This window comes from Callithrix jacchus, chromosome 6, assembly GCF_049354715.1.
Source record: "Callithrix jacchus isolate 240 chromosome 6, calJac240_pri, whole genome shotgun sequence".
Taxonomy (NCBI): domain Eukaryota; kingdom Metazoa; phylum Chordata; class Mammalia; order Primates; family Cebidae; genus Callithrix; species Callithrix jacchus.
The window spans coordinates 152803052-152825037 of NC_133507.1; the positions used below are offsets into that span (position 1 = coordinate 152803052).

Genomic DNA, 21986 nt, shown 5'->3' on the forward strand with positions numbered 1-21986 from the left:
GCTTCTGCCAAGAACCCTTAAAAGGTGTAATATTCTTGTATTTGTAATGTCGCACCGCAGCCAGCAGTCCGCATCTCCTGGCTGGCTGTACTTAACTGCTGTTTGTCATGTTTTCCTCCAGGCTGGAAGACCATCACACACCTCTCCAGACAGCCCAACATTCCAGGAACGGCTGCCCACGGGCCCTGCCAAACACTCACGAGGCTGTCTACAGGGAGGGCAAGCCCAGCACCCCCGAGTCCCATGTTTCCTCTTCATGTAAGAACGTGGGCAGCACGCCGGGTCAGTTCTGGGACTGTGATGTCTAGAACCTACACGCAACAGCAGCAGGAGTGGCAGATGCACGCCTGCTCCTGGGAAGCCCTCTGGCCTTTGCCACAGCCCCGTGTCACAGAGGCTCATGAGCTTCCCCGCCCACAGCCAGACCATGCTAGGCTGGTCCTCAGAGCACTGCCAGCTTTTCCCGTCTGGGAGCTTCTGGGGCAAGATTTCTGACTGGTGAAAGCCAGCTTTAATGTGAAACTTTGGAGGAGGAATCCCGGGCTGATGTAGGTCTGTGACCCTGGTTCTGGTAGCTCCGATTCTGGTGGCGACAAGGCTGGCCGCCTGCTGGAAGGCTGGACCGAGGCCGAAATGTGCAACTCAGAGCACAAACAACTCTGGGATCCACACTCGTTTGAAACTTCCAGCCGATTTAACCAGAGGCCAATGGTAGATAAAAGTATTTTTTAGATGCCAGAAAAAACATATATACTTTGAATCAGAAATTTACAAAGTATTTTTTTTTTAATTTTTGAAAGGAAATTAAAAGGATTATGAGCAGTTCAGATAAGACTCTAATTTCCATTTGAGTAGAAAAACAACAGAGGAGCGGGTTGGATTCCTGTCTGAGAAACAGCTGAGAACTTGCATCTGCTCACAATTGGATGCAGACGCTGCCAGGCCCAGGTGCAGAGGGGTAGCCAGTGACGAGCCAGCAATGGCCGGGTTATTTGGGACCCTGGGTCTCTTGCTGATGAGCAGTTTCAGAGGTTTTGCCAGCATTGATCATCAGTTCTTTTACATGTGTTTTACTAGAGCAGTAAACATTAGTATGTTCTCCAAAGGTGAGCAGCTCAGTAATTTGTCCAGAGATTTCTGCTGCCGGGGTGGAGCACTTCAGGCGTCTAACAAGTTTTGCCAATTTGACTGAATGCCGTTAACACTGATTTCAACTTCTTAGGCCTGGACTTCCCAAAAGGCCCCACAGTACATTCAGGGTAACGTAGCGGTCACATCCTTGCTTTACCAAAATGACCACTAAGAGGCCCTTTATCTTTGCACTGATTGGACGTGCCTCTGGAAAGCTCTGTCATGCTGCTGTTACCTGCAGGGTGGAGGCACTTGAGGTTGGTATGGATGGAAATGACCCCGCAGGGGCTACCACAATGTTGATACTACTGTTCTCTTCCAGAACAGTTTACTTTAGCCCTGGCAAAGTCGGCCCAGGCACATTCTGGGTCCTTGGTGAACAGGGTGGGTATCCCAGGACACTCAGCCTTGGTGGACACGGGCAGTTCCCAGTGCTGCTTCCTAGGGAGGCAGTAGCCGCTCACCAGCCCCCTAGATGGACCAGCTGAAGCCAGAGCAGTGTTTTTCCCAAATCCTGCAGTCGGTGCCCCCATCAGCCTGCCCCAAACACTGAGACCGTGTTCTGAGTGTCCCTTCCTCAAGCCTGCGCCTATTGGCTCAGCCTGGCTGGGACCCAGGACACTGACCCCCAGCCCTGCCCTTCTCTACCTGCCAGAGACCAAGAACAGTCACTGCCCTCCCTGGCCCTACCAGGCCCGCCCTGAGCCTCAGACCGACACCTCTAGCCCTCCTTTATTTTATTTTGAGACAAGGTCTCACTCTGTCTCCCGGGCTGGAGTGCAGTGGCCTGTCATAGCACACTGCAGCCTCACACTCCTGTGCCTAAACGATCCTCCCGCATCAGCCTCCTCAGTAGCTGGGACTACAGATGCACCACCATGTCAGGCAAAGTGTTTTTTTATTTTTTGTAAATACAGTTTTGCTATGTTGCCTGAGCTGGTTTTGAACTCCTGGCCTCAATCCTCCCGCCTGAGCCTCCCAAAGTACTGGGATTTGGGCACGAGCCATCATGCCTGGCCCTCTTAGTCACCTTTAAAATCCTTTAGCTTGACAGAAAGTTCTTCCTTTGGAGAAACCAAGCCCCAGATTAAGTTTTCTCTGGATCACGAGTAAGCGTTTGCCATTGCCTGTAGTGGATTCCATTCTGGCTTCTGCCTTCTTTCAGACAGGCCTGCCCATGGCCTGCTGCTGTCTCCCCAGGCCTCCCTGTCCCCCCTCCCCATCCTGTCACCTGCCTCTGGCTCAGCAGATAAGGGGACTACTGTTAAGCAGAGGGATGAGTGCAGGGGGAGGGGGAATGAGCATGGGGAGAACAGGGAGCTGGCAGTGCTGGGCTGGGTGTGGGCACCCCCACTGCCTTCTGCTTCATTCCTTCCCTGCTCAGGAGCTTGGCCTGACTTCCTCCAGACAGTCCTGCTTCTCCAGCCCTCCCCTCCACTTCAATCGACTGATTTATGGTAGAGAGGGGTGTCTCTCTGTGCTGCCCAGGCTGGTCTTGAACCCCTGGGCTCAAGTGATCCTCCTACCTCAGCCTCCCAAAGTGCTGGGATTACAGGCGTGGGCCCCCTCCACTTCCCTTCTCTGGCTCACCTTGTCCTAGGACCATCCTGGCCCCAGGCCACGCTTCCCACAAGTCTCCTTGCACACAGCTCGCTGCAGACTCTGGCCTGTGCTGGGAACTAACCCCCTCACCCCCACCCAGAGACCCCATAGAAACACCCGCCTCCACATTGAGTTTCCTAAGAGCCTTTTCAATTTGCATTCAGTTGGCACTGCAGGGAAAACTTATGAGGAGGAACCTGTTGGACCCTCAAACTGCTTGAGCTGTGGAATGCAAGGCCAGAAAGTACATTTCTAGGCAAAGGACTCAGCCCCAAATGCCAAGAGGAAATAGTTCCCAAGGGAAAAAGCCAAGAATATGGCTTAGCATTTTGCAAAACACTGGCCTGAGGAAAGCTATTCTCATTTCCCCACCAACCACGACTATCTTGAATATCAATATCACATGCCTTGGGACTTCATAGGCCAGGAGTTAAAATGCCCAGAAATGGACCAGCAGGCAACAGATACTACCTTGCCACAGGGAGCCCCTGGTGCGCACCCAGGCTGCCCCAGATCTTAGCTCCTGCTCTTGAGTTGGGGCAGGGGGGTGGTCTCTTGTTCTTTTTATTTATTTTTTTGAGGTGGAGTCTCGCTCTGTCACCAGGCTAGAGTGAAGTGGCACAATCTTGGCTCACTGCAACCTCCGCCTCCTGGGTTCAAGCAATTCTCCTGCCTCAGCCTCCCGAGTAGCTGGGACTACAGGCGCGCACCACCCCATGTAGCTAATTTTTGTATTTTTAGTAGAGATGGGGTTTCACCGTGTTGGCCAGGCTGGTCTTGAACTCCTGACCTCAAGTGATCTGCCCGCTCCAGCCTCCCAAAGTGTTGGGATTACAGGCGTGAGCCATCGCGCCCAGCTTATTTATTTTTTAGATGGAGTTTTTCTCTCTCGTTCAGGCTGAAGTGCAATGGCGACATCTTGGCTCACTGCAACCGCTGCCTCTAGGGTTCAAGTGATTCCCCTGCTTCAGCTTCCTGAATAGCTGGGATTACAGGCATGTGTTACCATACCTGGCTAAGTTTTTGTATTTTTGGTAGACAGGGTTTTACCATGTTCGCCAGGTTGGTCTCGAACTCCTGACCTCAAGTGATCCTCCTGCCCCAGCCTCCCAAAGTGCTGGGATTACAGGTGTGAGCCACCACGCCCAGCCGGTCCCTTGTCCTTGGTGGGACCTCTGAAAGTCTGCAGTGCAGCCTGTGCTGGAGGAAGTGGGAGAGGAGAAAGGGACAGTTGAACCAAAACCACCTTATGGCCTTGGGAGACGCCAGCTCAGTTCCTCCTCTTTTGTGGCCACCCTGTCCCCCAACCTCACACAACCTGGGAAGCTCCTGGTCCTAGAGGGCTTGGCTGGCGTGGGCACAGCTTTGTGACACCACATGTTGTAACAGGGTTCCCCTGCGTGTAGCCCAGCAATTCTGTGTGACTCCACTCAAGTATTCTTTTGTGCACCTACTCTTTGTCTCCTGGCCCTATTCTAAGCACACTGAGCCGGTGCCAACTGTCCCAAAGCTCTAGTTCTAGACCCAGATCCAGGTGGATGTGCCCAGTGCCACCCGCTGGGTTCTGGTATCAGAAATAGATTCTCGTTTGGGTCAAAAGAGAATTATCTGGAAGTCAAAGCCCCTTGCTTCAGGGAAACCTGCAGGGAAGGTCCCTTTATATTTAAGATGAAACAGATCACATTGCAAAGTGGCAAAGGGGTTTCCAAAATGAAAGAACTGAGAGGAGCTTGGCCTAAGGGAGCCACGGACGCAGCTCTGTCACAGAGCTGCTGCAGCAGTGGCACGGACCCCTTCAGCTATAGGAGAAGAGAGGTGGGAGAAGGGGTCATGGCATCTGAGGCAGGTCCCTGGGAGGCCCCTCGGCATGCTGTCTGGGATTCTCTGTTGGCTTCCCCATGAAGGGCTCCTGCATGTCCCAGCTGTCCTGGTCCCAGGTGGGCATCAGCTATGGCACATGTCACTGGGAGTCAGGGCTACCCTGGGTACACCAAGGGGTTCATCATTAAGGAGCCTCAGGCTGCTTCGTGAGGAGCACCCTACCTCTCAGGTTGTTGGTTTTAACGAATAAAACTACATGCCACCGGGCAAGGTAGCTCACACCTGTAATCCCAGCACTTTGGGAGGCCGAAGTGGGCAGATCACGAGGTCAGGAGGTCAAGACCATCCTGGCTAACACGGTGAAAACCCGTCTCTACTAAAAATACAAAAAATTAGCTGGGCCTGGTGGCAGGTGCTTGTAGTCCCAGCTACTTGGGAGGCTGAGGCAGGAGAGTTGTTTGAACCCAGGAAGCAGAGGTTGCAGTGAGCCAAGATCAAGCCACTGCACTCCAGCCTGGTGACAGAGCAAGACTCCATCTCATATATTTGAGTTTCAGATAAGCAAATGTGCCTCCGTGTTCCATGTGGCAGCGCCTAGCCATGGCCCAGGGAGACAATTCGTTGTTCTGAGGGCTTTCCGGAGGCTGAGGGAGCCGGAGAGGCTGGAGGCAGGGTGATCTGCACGTCCCTGGGCTGTGCCCTCCAGGCCCCCCTGCCCAGCGAATTCCCAGCCTGCATGAGTAAACAAGTGCCCCAAGCCGCAGGCACCAGGAAGCCCACAGGGCCTGGCCGGGCTGCGCTTTTCTTGGCTTTACAGCCCAGTGCAGGAGAGGGCATCCTTAGAGGGGCTCCAGAGCAGATGCGGACTGAACTTTCTCTCCTCCCCAGTGGCCATCAATGCCAGGCCGGGAGAGTGGCGGCCAAGAGGATGTCAGGAAGAGCCTCGCCTGGCCCCCACGGGGATCCCCAGCCAGCCAAGGGAGGTGCCCCAGGACCCAGGCAGGGGAGAGACCACCAGGTAAGGGGGTGCACAAGGTCTTGAACCCTACTCTTGGAGTTCTTGGAGTGGGCACCCCCCGCCAGATGCAGAGCTCCTCTGAGGCCCAGCCTCTGTCAGGGGAAGCTGAGGAGCAGTGTCAGGATTCCTTGGGGAGGGCAGCCGCCGCTCCTGGCCACCCTCCGAGGGTTGTGCTGCCTGAGAGCCATCAGTCAGACTCGAAGGACATGGCACTCAGAAGCATATCCATGGGAGTAGTTTTCAGACTGCCAGGCGAACATGTCCGGGGCTATGTGATGGGGTGGCTTGGGGACAGTGTCCCATCTTAACTCTTTACATCTGGAGGAGGTGGACTGGAGGGCAGAAAGATGGAGAAGGAGGTAAGTAAATGGTCTGGCTCTGAGGTTACTTCCTGAAACAGAAACTGGGCCCCTAGGCCCAGGCATGGTGGCGCATGCCTGTAATCCCAGCATGCTGGGAGGCCAAGGTAGGAGGATTGCTTGAGCCCAGGAATTTGAAACTAGCTTGGGCAACATAGTAAGACCCTGTCTCAAAAAAAATAATAAAAGAAAAAGAAACTGGGACCCCAAGCAGAAGAAAAATTTAAAAAAAAATGGTGTTCTCTCTTCCTCTGCACCACATGCACAGACTGGCCCTGTGGGTGATCAGGGGTTCTTTAGGGTCTAGAAAGGACCTTTCCCATCTCTCCAGCTCTCCCTTTCGGACCTGGAGAAACCTGCTCAGGGAGAGGCGCCTGGCCTGGGTCTCAGACCCTCCCTGTCTGAGATCACCAGGCAGGCCAGCTGCCCCTCACCACTTCCTCCCAGCCACGAAGGAAGCCAACCTCTCGCAGTAAAATAGGGGCTGGAGCAGCTTCAGCTCAGCTCTGGAGGCCCCAGGAGAGGACAGGCAGGAAGACCCAGCAGAGCCTTCACCCCACTAGCAGAGAAAATCAGAGAGACAAAGAGGCAGGAAGAGAAATAGATAGGGAGTGATAGACAGGAGGAGGCCGCCAGAGAAAGGGGGCGTGGTTGAGATGTCTGGAGCCCCGCAGTGGCTGCAGCTTCCTTGGGTGGGGATGGGCTAGAAGCCGAAATCCGAAATCCGAACTGCGAGAAGGACAGGAAGGACCTGGACTAGGGAAGGGTGGCCGGCTATCTCTAAGGGGAAGAGGGGTCAAAGGTGGCCACATTGTTGGGGGATGGGCCAAGCCACTGGTCTCCTCCAGTCCATTGCCAACCTGCCTGAGGACCCAGGGACCCTCCTCCCGTCTCTCTGTGGCTGAAGAAGAGCTTGTCTTCCAGACGAGGGGTTCTCAGGCTTTCAGCATCCCCCTGAAATACTCAAAATGAGAGACCTCTGAAGGCCAGAGCCATCTCATGCCCCCAGGCCAGATTGCATTCTCCTCTGCGGTTCAGGCAGGCCAAAACTCTCTTTCCGCTGTAGGCCACTTTTTACTTCCTGTCAATGCTGAGTTCATTTCTGAGGCTCTCCACTAGGGTCAGCCCTCTCTCCCCAGAAATAACTGTTTTCACAGTCGGTAGGCAGCCGACCCCAAGGGACCTCATTACATCCAGCAGGGTTGCCTAGCTGGCCCCCCAAGATTCTGTTGGGCACAAAGGCCCCTCAGAGTCCGGCCCAGATGTGCCCTTCCCTTGGTGTCAGTCACTGAAGCCAGCTCTTAGGTTAAGCCTGGGGATTCTGTGTGAGGAAGGAGAGGATGGAAAGAGGGAGAAGTACAAGTCGTCCCCTCTCCCCCTGCCTCACTGGCAACGTTCTCCAGAATATGATGCCATTCTAGATGAGGTGTGTGTGTATAACCTCATATGGATGTGGTCTAGAACGCCGCAATCTTCTAGATGGCAAGAGGCCATCTCTTGTTAGGCTGACTTCAGCCCTAATTCAGGTCTCAGCTAAGCATCCCTTCCTCCTCCCTGACCCCAAAATGCAGGTCACACCCTTCTTCCAGGCTCAACAGCAGCCACAGTCCCCCCACGGGGTGGAGACCCCACTGTGTTGTCATGGGGTCTGTGGCTGCTCTTGCTGCTTCAGAGACAAGCACAGTGTGCAGGGCCTGCTGGGGGTACAGGGAGTAAAGGGCATGCAGGGAGTGTGCACCGTGTGTGAGGAATACAGGAAGTGTAGGGTGTGCAGGGAGTGTGTAAGGAGTACAGAGAATGCAGGACATGCAGGGAGTGTGCACCGTGTGCAAGGAATACAGGAAGTGCAGGGTGTGCAGGGAGTGTGTAAGGAGTACGGAGAATGCAGGACATGCAGGGAGTGTGCACCGTGTGTGAGGAATACAGGAAGTGCGGGGTGTGCAGGGAGTGTGTAAGGAGTACGGAGAATGCAGGACATGCAGGGAGTGTGCACCGTGTGCGAGGAATACAGGAAGTGCAGGGTGTGCAGGGAGTGTGTAAGGAGTACAGAGAATGCAGGACATGCAGGGAGTGTGCACCGTGTGTGAGGAATACAGGAAGTGCGGGGTGTGCAGGGAGTGTGTAAGGAGTACGGAGAATGCAGGACATGCAGGGAGTGTGCACCGTGTGCGAGAAATACAGGAAGTGCGGGGTGTGCAGGGAGTGTGTAAGGAGTACGGAGAATGCAGGACATGCAGGGAGTGTGCACCGTGTGCGAGAAATACAGGAAGTGCGGGGTGTGCAGGGAGTGTGTAAGGAGTACGGAGAATGCAGGACATGCAGGGAGTGTGCACCGTGTGCGAGGAATACAGGAAGTGCGGGGTGTGCAGGGAGTGTGTAAGGAGTACGGAGAATGCAGGACATGCAGGGAGTGTGCACCGTGTGTGAGGAATACAGGAAGTGCGGGGTGTGCAGGGAGTGTGTAAGGAGTACGGAGAATGCAGGACATGCAGGGAGTGTGCACCGTGTGTGAGGAATACAGGAAGTGCGGGGTGTGCAGGGAGTGTGTAAGGAGTACGGAGAATGCAGGACATGCAGGGAGTGTGCACCGTGTGCAAGGAATACAGGAAGTGCGGGGTGTGCAGGGAGTGTGTAAGGAGTACAGAGAATGCAGGACATGCAGGGAGTGTGCACCGTGTGCAAGGCATACAGGAAGTGCGGGGTGTGCAGGGAGTGTGTAAGGAGTACGGAGAATGCAGGACATGCAGGGAGTGTGCACCGTGTGCGAGGAATACAGGAAGTGCGGGGTGTGCAGGGAGTGTGTAAGGAGTACAGAGAATGCAGGACATGCAGGGAGTGTGCACCGTGTGCTAGGCATACAGGAAGTGCGGGGTGTGCAGGGAGTGTGTAAGGAGTACAGAGAATGCAGGACATGCAGGCAGTGTGCACCGTGTGCAGGGAGTGTGCACCGTGTACAGGGCGTGTAGGGAGTGTGCACTGTGCAGGGCGAGCAGGAAGTGTGCACCGTGTGCAGGGAGTGTGCAGGGAGTACAGGGGATGCAAGGCGTGCAGGGCGAGCAGGGAATGTGCACCGTGTGCAGGGAGTATGCACCGTGTACAGGGCGTGTAAGGAGTGTGCACTGTGCAGGGCGAGCAGGAAGTGTGCACCGTGTGCAGGGAGTGCATCTTCGCTGTGCTCCTGCGCCTGGCCCAGGTGTCAGAGTACTTGTCGATGAACACGTAAGAGAAAGAGTGGTTCTCCCTGTGGCTTTGGTGGGAAATGTTTGTCCCCTCAGCTTCCCGCAGATCTGTTCTCTTGCTCTTGCAGGTGAGGTTTCACACCCAGAGGAGGAACTGGTGGATGGGCGGGAAGCCCCTGGGGCAGAGGTCTGGGTTAATGGTAGCCTGAATGGTGTTGCAGGTGTCTTAAGGATAATGGCCACTCAAGCTCTGCTCCAGTGACTTCCAGCAACTGGTCTTGCTGTAAAATTGCTTTCTCAGACGCGGGGGAATAAAAGTCCAGACCCTATAATATACTGCCTTCCCCCACCCTCCATGGTGAAATTTTCCTTTTCCTTTGTCAGCTTTTTAGACTCCTTAGCATTAAGCAGCAGGAGAAACAATGTTGGCCAGGCTTAAAGATGTTTTTATTAAGAAACAAATGCCTTTATCCTGCAAAAAGGCAAAGTGCTCCCATGAAATTGTCAGTCCAGACGGCAAAGGCTGACTTGACCCTGGAATGTGCAGGAAGGTGATGCCAGGGCTGCCTTGACTGTCATCTGGCCTTCCCTGTCACCTGTCGGTCGTCCTCAGCGTGGCCCTGCCACTCCAGAATAGCAGCCCCAGCCGGGTGCGGGGTTCTCGTGCCTGGAAGTTTGCCTTGAAGTTTGCCTCCATGTGGCCCGAGGACAGGGGAGGGAGGGAGCTCTGTCTGAGGGGATCCTCCCACCCCAGACCCAGGACAGGATAAGAAACAAATGTCAAAGATCCTGTCCGGCCACAGATGAGAGGTGATTCTTTTGCAACTACTGTGACTTTAAAATGAGAAGAGACTGTACATATGTCTACATGTATGCCTTTCCCCTTGTTTGTCCCCTGAGGATGGACAGCACCTCACAATGACACATTCATGCATCCAGCTAAAGAAACGACACATGTTCACGCCTGTAATCCTGGCACTTTGGGAGGCTGAAGCGGCAGATCACCTGAGGTCCAGGAGTTCAAGACCAGCCTGACCAACATGGTGAAACCCCCTCTCTACTAAAAATACAAAAATTAGTCAGGTGTGGTGGCACATGCCTGTAATCCCAGATACTTGGGAGGCTGAGGTAGGAAGTCACTTGAACCCGGGAGACAGAGGTTACAGTGAGTCAGGATCATGCCATTGCACTCCAGCCTGGGCAACAGAGTGAAACTCCGTCTCAAAAAAAAAAAAAGGAAACGACAGGTGAAGCCCGAGGAGCTTGAGACGCACAGCCTGATCTTTGCCCCCGGTCAGGAGCTGTGCGGGAGCTGTACGTGCAGCCTGGTTCCTCCCTCTCTTTATCTGGTATACGATGTTCCACCCCCCAGTTTCCCCACCTCCACCCCTTTCTGGATTTTCTCGTAACCCAGATGAAATGTCCGCGGCAATAATGAAGAGCCGGTTATGAACCTGCTGGGCAGAGTCACCTAGTGGCCCTGAGCGCTTTTGTTTGGCCTTAATGCAAACAGAAGGGACACAGGATCCTCTGCTGGGTGACTCTCAGCAGCCGGATTATGACTCAGCAGCATTCCAAACACAGGGAAAGATTCAGCATCTCCCGAGGCAGTTCATGGCTCTTCCCGACCAACACAATGTTCCTGTTGATAAGCTGAGGTCACACAGGGCCAGATGCTCTAATAAATCACCACACACCTTGCAGAGCACCTCCCACCTTTCACCGACGTCACCTCTTATGTGTTTTCCAGGACCCAGTGCCATGCGTTTCTGCAGCACATGACTTCCCCTAAGTCATAGGTGACTGCCATCCCGGACTTCCCTCCCACATGCTTTCTCTGCTCTGCCCTAATCTGGCCTCATCTCCGGCCAGATCAGTGCCATTTCCTGGCCCTGGCTGCTGAGCTCACCATGCTGGGGGGATGGAGGGCGCCAAGGCCATCGGGGGCTCAGCTGACCCTTCCAACAGCATCCACCCCACTTCCCACCACGTCCTTCCCAGAGCGGCTGGAGTGTCCAATGGCAGAGCCCAGCCTCCTAGGTTAGCACAACCACCGCCTCCAGCAGCCCCCGAGGTGTTCCAAGGGACTCATGGGGTCGACTCTGCCAGGCCAAGGTGCAGCTCCCTGATGGTCTCCCAACGGCCACTTTCTCCTGTGCCAGTGGGAGGCGCTGGCTAGAACACACCCCAGTCTGAGGAGGCTCGTTCCCACCCCTCACTGTGACGTCCTAGGGAGAGGGGGGCAGGCTTTTAAGGTGTATTAGTTAGGGTTCTCCAGGGAAACCGAGAGGCTGATTTTAAGGAATTGGCTCATGTGATTGGAGAGGCTTGGAAAGTGTGAAGGTCTGATGGGGTAGGCCAGCAGGCTGGAGATTCAGGGGAGGGATGCGGTTCGAGTCCAAAGGCAGAACCCCTGCTTGCTCAGGGAATATCGGTCTTTTTCTACTAAGGCCTTCAGCTGACAGGATGAGGGGCACTCACGTTATGGAGAGTGATCTGTCTCACTCAGAGTCCACTGATTTAAATCTTCATCTCGTCCAAAAAACAACTTCACAGAAACATCTAGAATAATATTTGACTGAATATTTGGGCACCATGGCCCAGCCAAATTGACACATAAAAAATAACCATTACGGCCAGGTACGGTGGCTCACACCTGTAATCCCAGCACTTCGGGAGGCCAAGGCAGGCAGATTGCCTGAGGTCAGGAGTTCAAGATCAGCCTGGCCAAGATGGTGAAACCCCGTCTCTACTAAAAATACAAAAATTATCTGGACACGGTTGTACATGCCTGTAATCCCTGCTACCCATGAGGCTGAGGCTGGAGAATCACTTGAACCCGGGAGGTGGAGGTTGCAGTGAACCGAGATCAAGTCACTGCACTCCAGATGGGGCGCCAGAGTGAGACTCTGTCTCAAAAACAATAAAATAACCATTATGGGCCAAGCTCGGTGGCTCATGCCTGTAATCCCAGCACTTTGGGAGGCCAAGGTGAGAGGATCTCTTGAGGCCAGGAATGTGAGGCCAGCCTGGGCAACATTAGCAAAATCCCACCTCTAAAAAAATAGTAAAATTAAAAAATATATTTTTAACCACCACATAAGGATTTTGATACCTATTATCAAATTGCTTTCCAAAAGGATGGTGTCCTCTTCCAGTTGTCCTCAGGGTGGGAGGTTACGGATTCCTGGGCCCTGCTGGCCTGGCTTCTCTCCTTGGGCTTCTTGTTGACTCGCCTCAGCTGACCTTGATCCTGCAACTTGACCTTGCTTCCCATTGGCTTTAAAGCGCCATACAGAAGCCAGCTCTCCCTCCTGGACTTGCACAGTGGCTCCTCCAGCCCTGGGGGGCACTGGCTGCCTTTGAGAGCTGCCTCCCAGGCCAACTGGTACTGGCCTCCCTGCCCCCAGGACCATGTGATGGGGACACACCAGGCTAACCCAGCACTAACCCCTCCCCTTACCACCACTGGGAATAGTTCTGCTGTTCGCGTGAGTCATTTTTACTAGGTTTTCTGTTGTTCCTTCCAAAAACGTGGCAGGGCTACCCGTAAAAATGATAAAAATGGTAAATATTATGGATATTTTACTACAATTTAAAATGATTTAACTGGTCGGGCTCAATGGCAGGTTGGGGCAGGTGGATCCCCTGAGGTCAGGAGTTTTTGAGACCAGCCTGGCCAACATGGTGAAACCTTGTCTCTTCTAAAAATACAAAAATTATCTGGGCATGGTGGCAGGTGCCTGTAATCCCAGCTATGTCGGAGGCTGAGGCACGAGAATCATTTGAACCTGGGAGGCGCAGGCTGCAGAGTACAGTGGGTGAGGTTGCACTCCAGCCTAGGCAACAAGAGCAGAACTCTGTCTCAAAAAAAAGTAGATAAATTAAAATAAAATAAGTTAATTATTATAACAATAACACAAAATATCAAAATATGAATAGTAAAATATAAAAATTTGGGCCAGGTGCAGTGTGGCTCATGCCTGTAATCCCGGCACTTTGGGAGGTTGAGGTGGGTGGATCACAAGGTCAGGAGTTTGAGACCAATCTGGGCAACATGGCAAAACCCCATCTCTACTAAAAATACAAAATTAGCTAGGCACGGTGGCGCACGCCTGTGATCCCACCTACTAAGGAGGCTGAGGCAGGAGAATCACTTGAATCCGGGAGGTGGAGTTGCATTGAGCCAAGATCGCGACATCGCACTCCAGCCTGGGCAACGAGAACAAAACTCCTTCTCAAAAAAAAAATTGAACCAAATAATATTAAAAGGAAACACCTCATTTGATGGTTACACAGTATACTTGCATCAAAATATTACAGTGCACCCATAAATAGGTACAATTATGTATTAGTTTAAAAAAAAAACCGCCTCTCTAGACCATGTACAACGTTCCTTTGTATGTGTAAAAAAAAAACATCAGCAAAGCTTTCATGTAATGATTTTACAACCCAGTTCCCTGGTCAGATAGCCCTGCGCATCTGTGAATTTCTCCCATCGGAATTGCATCCTAATCTTTGATCCCCAGCCTCCAACACAGTTCTCAGCACATATGAGCTCTTTCAATGTTTATTAAATCCAAGTTTATCAACCAGCAGAAATAATCCACAATTCTTGTAAATGCTAACAACAGGCTGGATGGATGTGTGGAGAGGGTGGAATGAGACTCATAAAAGCAGAGTGGTAAGAGCAGCATGTGACTGTACCTACAAGTAAGCGACAGTATCACACAGGCAAAAGGAAAATATTTGGGGGAATAGTGTTATGAGTGATACAAAAATTGTATTTTTTGAGACAGGGTCAAGCTTTGTTGCCCAGGCTGGAGGTCAGTGGCGTGAACAAGGCCCACTGCAGCCTTGACCTCCAGGCACAAGTGATCTTCCTGCCTCAGCCTCCCAAGTAGCTGGGACTACAGGCACGTGCCACTGTGCCCAGCTAATTTTTGTACTTTTTTTTGTAAAGGTGGGATTTCATCATGTTGCCCAGGCTAGTCTTGAAACCCTGAGCTCAGGCGATTCACCTGCCTCCCAAAGTGCCAGGATTACAGGCATAAGCCACCATATCTGGCCGTGTTGCAGCTTTAAAAAAAAAAGTATAATAGTAGGGCTAAGGCTGGACACAGAGCTCACACCTGTAATCCCAGCACTTTGGGAGCCCGAGGCAGGCGAATCACGAGGTCAAGAGATTGAGACCATGCTGGCCATCATGGTGAAACCTCCTCTCTACTAAAAATACAAAAATGAGCTGGGTGTGGTGGTGGGCACCTGTAGTCCCAGCTACTCGGGAGGCTGAGGCAGGAGAATCGCTTGAACCTGGGAGATGGAGGTTGCGGCGAGCTGAGATCACGCTACTACACTCCAGCCTGGCAACAGAGCAAGACTCTATCTAAAAAAAAAAAAAAAAAAGTAGGGCTAAATCCCTGCTATCCTTTTGAACCTAGTTTGAAAACTTCTTGCCTAAAGTATGAGCAGTTCGTATACCAGTGTTTTCCTAATTTGAATTTGGAGACTTTTCAGTTGTATTATTTTTCTAATTATTAAAGTGATGTATTATCAATGTAAAAAAGAACGTGTAGAAACAAATCAAACCAAAGGAATCCCACAGTTTCCTCCCAGATCCTACTCTCCAGAACCATATTTCTAGCTATGGGGCGCTAATGACTGGGCCCAGGGTGACCTCACTGAATTCTCACAGTTGTTCCTTAGACATTTTACAGGCGGAGAAGCTGAGGCTCTCAAGGTGTCCGGGAACTCCCGTGCAGTCACCATCTGGAGACCAGCGGGTCAGGACCCAAGGCTCCAGGGCACAGGGATTCTTGCCCATTGGTGCCTGCGTTTCTCCACCCTCCACCCTATGCCCAAGTCTCCTTCCTCCTGTGGTTTTTTTTTTTTTTTTTTTTTTTGACAGAGTCTCGCTGTGTCACCCAGGCTGGAGTGCAGTGGCATGATCTAGGCTCATTACAACCTCCCCCTCCCAGGTTCAAGTGATTCTTCTGCCTCAGCCTCCTGAGTAGCAGGAACTACAGGTGCCCACCACCAGGCCCGGATAATTTTTGTATTTTTAGTAGAGACAGGGTTTCGCCATATTGGTCAGGCTGGTCTCCCCGCCTCTGTCTCCAACGTGCTGGATTACAGGCATGAGCCACCATGCCCGACTGGTTTCTTTCTTTCTTTTTTTTTTTTTTAGGCTTTGTTTTTTTTGAGACAGAGTTTCGCTCTTGTTGCCCAGGCTGGAGTGCAACGGCGCAATCTTGGCTCACTGCAACCTCTGCCTCCTGGGTTCAAGAGATTCTCCTGCCTCAGCCTCCTGAGGAGCTGGGACTACATGCACCCGCCACCACGTCCAGTTAATTCTTGTATTTTTAGTAGTGATGGAATTTCACCATGTTGGCCAGGCTGGTCTTGAACTCAGTTGATCCTCCTCCTGCCTCAGCCTCCCAGAGTGCTGGGATTACAGGTGAGCCTCCACGCCCGGCCCCTCCTGTGGTTTCTAACCATGTCGTAGCTGGGACTCCAGGTGGCACATTTTGTTCTAGGGAATGTACGTCAGCCTTCACCTGCAAAGCCCGCGCCCCCAGCGCTCCAGAGATATCGAACTGGAAGCCACCCAAGGCAAAGGTGTCAGTTCTGGCCCCTCCGTTCTCTTCGTGTGGCCCCCAGCAGACCAGCCACCCGGCTCCACAGCGTCCTCCACAAGAGGCCTGCTGAGTAAGTCAGCCTGGGCCCCGCTGGCATGGGAGCCCGGCCGCCCGCCAACCCGGAGGGAAGGGCATTTTGCTGCTGTGTTTGGCCCCGTGCTCCTGTGTGTGACAAGCCAGCCCAGAGGGGGAAAAGGGCTGCTTCCCTTCCCCACACTGCCAGGCCCCAGCAGGTGGCTTCCTTTCCTCCAGGGACCGTTTCTACATGAATCTTCCTTCCTACTAAATTCCCTTGGCAGGGTGCAGTGGCTCACACCTGTAATCCCAGCACTTTGGGAGGTCGAGGCAGGCGGATCACCTGAGGTCAGGAGCTTGAGACCAGCCTGACCAACATGGAGAAACCCCGTCTCTACTAAAAATACAGAAAATTAGCCAGGCGTGGTGGCACATGTCTGTAATCCCAGCTACTTGGGAGGCTGAGGTAGGAGAATCACTTGAACCTGGGAGGTGGAGGTTGCAGTGAGTTGAGATCATGCCATTGTACTCCAGCCTGGGCTACAAGAGTGAAACAGAAAATAAATAAACTAATAAATAAAATAAATTCCCTTTGGCCTCAGTGACTCAAAGCTGAGGAATGAGACCTCCAGGCTGGTCACTGAGACAGAAGCACCCCCACCCCACTCTGTGGAGCTCGCAGAGTGGGCCCTGACCTGGCTCTGCTGCCCCAGGATTGGCCTTGAAACTCCGACCTGCCCTGGTGGGAGGTGGTCCAGCCCCTGGCCCAGCCGCCATGTCCCTGCCTGGCCCGGCCGCGGTCAGGCCACCCCTGGGTCAAACAGAAGCGGATGTCTGCTCGAAGGCTGGACAGAAGGGCTGCCAGTAGGACCTGGAGATGGGATGAGCCCAAGGGTCCCCACTCTGTCCCTGGGGCCTCCTCTCACCCTTTGGCTCGCCGTAAGGACCACTTCTCTGTCTTTCTCTGTCCCCTTCCAGCCTCTGCCAGTTGATATCCCCTCCACCTCCACGTCCAGCTGAGCTGGGGCTTTCTAGAGGGCTTTACCAAAACTCTGGGAAAACAAAAGGACAGAACGAAAGAAGGTCAGGCAAGAGGAAAGCATCCTGCTCAGGATATGTGCATCTGTGGCCGCCCCCAGCCTGCCCTCCCCCACTACCTTCCTGGCCGGGCCCTGGGTGCTCTGGCTACCTGGGGATCCGCTGGGTTGGAAGTGGGGGTAATGGCCATGGCTGGGGAGCCAGGTTGGGCTCCCTTCCACTTCCTACTGGGAAACACACCCCAAACCCCAGCCCAGCCAGCTGCAGCCCAGGGCAGGCGCAGAGGAAGTGCAGCAAATCCAGGGAAGGAAGGTGCCCCAGGGGCAGGGATCCCCAGTTCATAGCGACTGGCTCCACATCTAGCAGCAGAGCATGGTTGCGGGATGGGCGGTTCAGCCAGCCATGGGCGTTGTGTGTCCTGTGGGTTCAACAAACACATGGGCTGCAAAGCTGCCTGAGCCACTCGCACTGCGCAGCCTGCTTCCTGCGAGGAAGGAGTCGGCCAGCCAGCTGAGCCCCAGCCACAGAGCAGGCCACCTGGGAAGGGAAGTGCTCGCTTCTGAGCCAGCTGAAAGAGGGACTGAGTGGGACAGAGGGGCTTCTGTGTGGGGACTGTATGGTGCTGGCATCTCGCTCTGGCTTTTTTCTCCAGGCAGCCAGTCTCACAGGAAGTGAGGATGTCCCTGAGTGTCCCCATCATGTTGCTGGAGGACCAGCTCTCATCTGGCAACAGCTGTGGGTGATGAATGTGAAGGGACACTTGTCCACAAGACTCTGGGAGCCAAGGGGAGACTGGCTGTCCAGGCAGCACCAGAGCAAAGCCATCGCAGCCCCGCCGGGCAGGTCCCTTTCAACCGGGGCCGAGCCACGAAGGAGAGCTGAGCAGAACCTGGCACTGACCTCCTGGAGAGGGGAGTTTCCTGTTCACCTTTCACACACACAGGAGAGGGGGTGGCTTTTGCCCTCAGGAGACCTTCTGGCCCCAGAAACAGCAGGTGCTGGATTTGCAGCCGGGGCTCTCCAGGCCCCAGCGGGCGACAGTATGGGGCCAGCCTGGAGCGGGGCCTTTCCAAGGCTGCTGACGCCAGCTCTCCTCACTCAGACCGACTACCAGGACCCAGAAGGAACTTAGGGTGAGGCTCATTCTCAAGCCTCTACCTCAGCAGCAAAGTTGCTGTTTTCTTCCTCTGTTAAAATCTGAGAAAGAGGCTGGGCGCGGTGGTTTACACCTGTAATCCCAGCACTTTGGGAGGCCAAGGTGGGTGGATCACCTGAGGTCAGGAGTTTGAGACCAGCCTGATCTGCCCGCCCTTTGATGGGGAGGACTCTGTGGTCCCAGTGGTCGTAAATAAAGAAGAAGCCCCCCCAGCTCCTCCGGTGGGGAGGCAGAGGAGGTAAACAGGAGGCCAGTTACCCATGAGATTACCAGAAGCTCATCCAGAGCCGGGCCCCGGTCAGTCTCGTGAGTTCTTGGCAGTGGCTCCAGGCCGGACACATTACATGCTGTTGTGTGACTGGCCTGGTGGCCACCTCTTGGTTCTCTGGAAATGTGTGAGCCCACTCTGTGCTCAGGGAGGAAGGCTGCCATCCCGACCTGTCAACCGCAGGCCCTCTCCGAACTCCTCACTTGACCTGGAGGCGTAGAGAGCAAATACAAAGCTCGCCTCTGGTGTCATTGGTGTAGACATAGAAAAAGTAGAGGGTCCCTAAAATGCGACTCCTCCATCGGGAGACTTAGAAAGGTATAGAGCGGTTGCAGATGAACAGCAAAGGAGTGGAATGGAAAAATCTCTCTCTTGTTCACCCCAAGAAGTCCACTCCCCTATGGATTCCTCAGATGCCGCGGCTGGCATGGCCTTTCCCAGCCTTGGTGTGGGAGTGGCAGAAATCAGGGGGGTGGGAGAATCATCCGGGTCAGGCCAGTGTCTCCTTCACATGAAGTCAGCCACTACCTCTCCCTCAAGCCTACCAAAGAGCTGAAGTCTGATCTGTAGATGTCTGATAGTTTGGGGAGAAGGAAAGTTAGTCTTTTAGAGAAGAGGAGAGTATCCAACTTAGGGTCAAAATATATTGAGATTACCACGTGAGATGTGGGTGTTTCTTCTGAGAAAGAGCTCTCTATCAGCCACGCCTCTGCACCTCGCCCTGAGAGAGTCCACTCTTGGCTCAAGCTTCTAAATTCCAAGACTGACAGCTAGAAATATACTTTGTAAAATACCAACAACTTACAAATATTCCAACTATCTACCTGCTCCAATGAGCTTGCTGAGGTTGGGGATGACAATTGAAGGGGAAAAAAATTAATACTCAGATAAGCCCAAACTTGTTTAAAGGTCATCTGAAGATCCAAGCAGATGGCTCCTAAGATTTGCCCATACAAACTACCCAGGGAAGCCATGAGAGGGATCTTTAGACTTCTGGAAAATGGGGAGGTCCCAGGTAGATTGCAGCTCCTCCGCCCCTGGAGGCTGAGCTGCCCTCTGCTGACCTCACATCCTCTGGTTTCTTCTGAGTGGGACTTTTCTCATTTCTGCTTCACAGCAAGGTGGAATTGTCTGGCAAGAGCTTAAATTAGGGCCCTTGGCATGTACCGTAATAGTCAGGTGGCGGTTTGAGATCCAGTTAGATGCCAAAGATTGGGCAATAGGTGAGGAAAGATTTGGCCCAAATCAAAAGAGCTAAAAAACCAAAAACAAACAGATGGTTGATGCAAAAAATAAGGTTCATGCAAAAAAAAAAAAAAAAAAAAATCTGTGAGAAAGTATCAAACTTTTTAATAAAAACAAGTCTGGCCCAGTACTTGGATGACCACACCTGGCTTGTCTAACCCCAATTCCAGTCCCAGTTTTAATAAAACTGTTTACAAAATAGGCACCCGGAACGTGGACCATAGATACCAATTTGATTTTTTAAAATATTGCATTAAAATATTACATAATTTGTTTTCATTAGTGAGTTTTGGGGTATCCCTTTATATTTTGTATGCAAGGTGAATGCCTCACCCGCCTCTTCCAACTCCTGGCCTAGAACCTGGGGAACCTTCCTGACCCTCCCACGCACCCGATAGCACAGCCTGGGGCTGGTGGTGTGCCTCTTTGCTTACCTGTATCTCTCCAGATATTATTTGTGGTGAGCTGTCCTAAGACATGATTAAGTTAGCTTTTGCATATAACAAACTACCTCTGAAACTTAGTGGCTTAAGGCGGGGCAGGGTGGCTCACTCCTGTAATCCCAGCACTTTGGGAGGCTGAGGCAGGTAGATCATGAGGTCAGGAGTTCAAGACCAGCCTGACCAACATGGGGAAACTGTGTCTCTACTAAAAATACAAAAATTAGCCGGGCCTGGTGGGACACGCCTGTAATCCCAGCTACTCAAGAGGCTGAGTCAGGAGAGTCAGTTGAACCCAGGCGACGGAGGTGGCAGTGAGCTGAGACTACGCCATTGCACTCCAGCCTGACGACAGAGCGAGACTCCATCTCAAAAAAAAAAAAGAAACTTAGTGGCTTCAAACAACAAATGTATTCGCTTTATAATTATGCGGATCAGTGATGGGGCTGGGCAGAGAGGTGGTTCTTCTGCTGGGCTTGGCGGAACTCACCTGCGTATTGTGGTCAGAGGGCAGTCAGGGGCTTCACTCATGTCTGGCAGTTGGCTGTTGGCTGAGCCATTGGTCTCCTCCAGTTTGGGCCTGTTCACATGGTGGCCTCGGGGCTCCCATGGCAGCAAGAGAGATCAAGGTGAAGTGCTATCGAAGCCTCATGTCATGTTCCCTATTCTCCCATTGTCTAAAGCAGATCACAGGGCCAGCGCCCAAGTCTGTGTGAAAGGACGCAGATGCAGGGACACCAAATGAACCAGGGCAATACTGTGGCAATCTACCACATAGAAGCTGTCCAGAACTTACTTCGCAGAACTGAATTTTTCAGGGTTGTTTTTCCATTGTGGTATAACCTCTCCATTTTTTTTTTTTTTTTTTTTTTTTTGAGTCAGAGTTTTGCTCTTATTGACCGGGCTGGAATGCAATGGCACGATCTTGGCTCACCACAACCTCCACCTCGCAGGTTCGAGCGATTCTCCTGCCTCAGCCTCCCACATAACTGGGATCACAGGCATGCACCACCACACCCAGCTGATTTTGTATTTTCAGTAGAGACGGGGTTTCTCCATGTTGGTCAGGCTGGTCTCAAACTCCCGACCTCAGGTGACCCACCTGCCTCAGCCTCCTACAGTGCTGGGATTATAGGCGTGAGCCACCATGCCCAGCCAACCTCTCCATTTTGATTCAGTTGAACAAATCTACTATTTGGGGCTGCTGTGTGTCAGGATGTGAAGACACAGTCCCACTGGCCTTCGAGTTGCCATCCATCTAGGGAGAATTTCTGGCCTTTTCGGATGGCCACAGTCCAGGCCAGAGCACCAGCCCCAGGTTGAAGCAGCAGGCAGTTTCTAGGAAATGGCTGCAAAATTAGCAAAAAGTCAGGCCGACAGAGCCCTATCCAGAGCCGGCTCCTTAAGGTGTCCACTGAGGCCTGGGTATGGATGGGAGCTCAGAAGGGGGAACTGGAAAACTAGGAAACTAGGGAAAAAAACCAGGGAATGAGAAAGAAGAGGGGAGGTGCAGGGAGGAGAAGCAGGAGGAGAACCAGGGATACAAGGAGGAGGACTTGGGGTGCCAGGGGAGACCAAGGATATAGGAGCCCAGGGAGGAAAGCAGGGGACGGAGGGCCGTCACCAAGGTCAGGCTGTGGAGGAGGGAAAGCCTGTGTGAGGAGGGGAGGAAGATGACAGGCTGAGGCCAGCTTGAGAGCAGTTTCCTTAGAGCACTGGCCAGGGGTCAGCCTGCACCAGTGCCAGTTAAGGCCGTGAGCTGGATGCTGAAGGCCTTGAGGTCAGAGGGGAGACCCAGAGAAGGCAGGGAAGTGGATGGCATGAGCTCTAAGGAGGGAGACTGGAGCAAAGGCCCCAAAGCTGTGATCTTGAGGAGTGCTGGGAAGCAAGGAGTCCCCCAGGCCCTCCTCTGGCCCTCCTCTCTGGTGCAGCCAGTGTGGGACAGCTCACAGAGTTGATTACTAAGTTTAGGGGGATTCTTTTATTTATTTATTTATTTATCTATTTATCTATTTATTTATTTATTTTTGAGATGGAGTCTTGCTCTTGTTGCCCAGCCTGGAGCATAGTGGCACA

At 52.9% G+C, this 21986-nt stretch overlaps 1 protein-coding gene across 4 annotated transcripts in view; it reads left to right on the top strand.

Moving 5' to 3' along the window:
- ARMC9 (armadillo repeat containing 9) overlaps nt 1–18200 on the top strand; it is a 171473-nt gene extending 153273 nt beyond the window's left edge. For 2 of the 4 annotated variants that reach the window (XM_035306028.3, XM_035306032.3), the window contains 4 exons: nt 122–258; nt 5443–5572; nt 15647–15818; nt 16742–18200. In XM_035306028.3, the coding sequence (XP_035161919.1) occupies nt 122–258; nt 5443–5572; nt 15647–15818 (439 nt within the window). In that variant the 3' untranslated portion in view covers nt 16742–18200. The remainder of the gene's footprint in view (nt 1–121; nt 259–5442; nt 5573–15646; nt 15819–16741) is intronic. The other 2 variants (XM_035306031.3, XM_035306029.3) reach the window with 2 other exon arrangements.
- Nucleotides 18201–21986: the final 3786 nt, after the last annotated feature.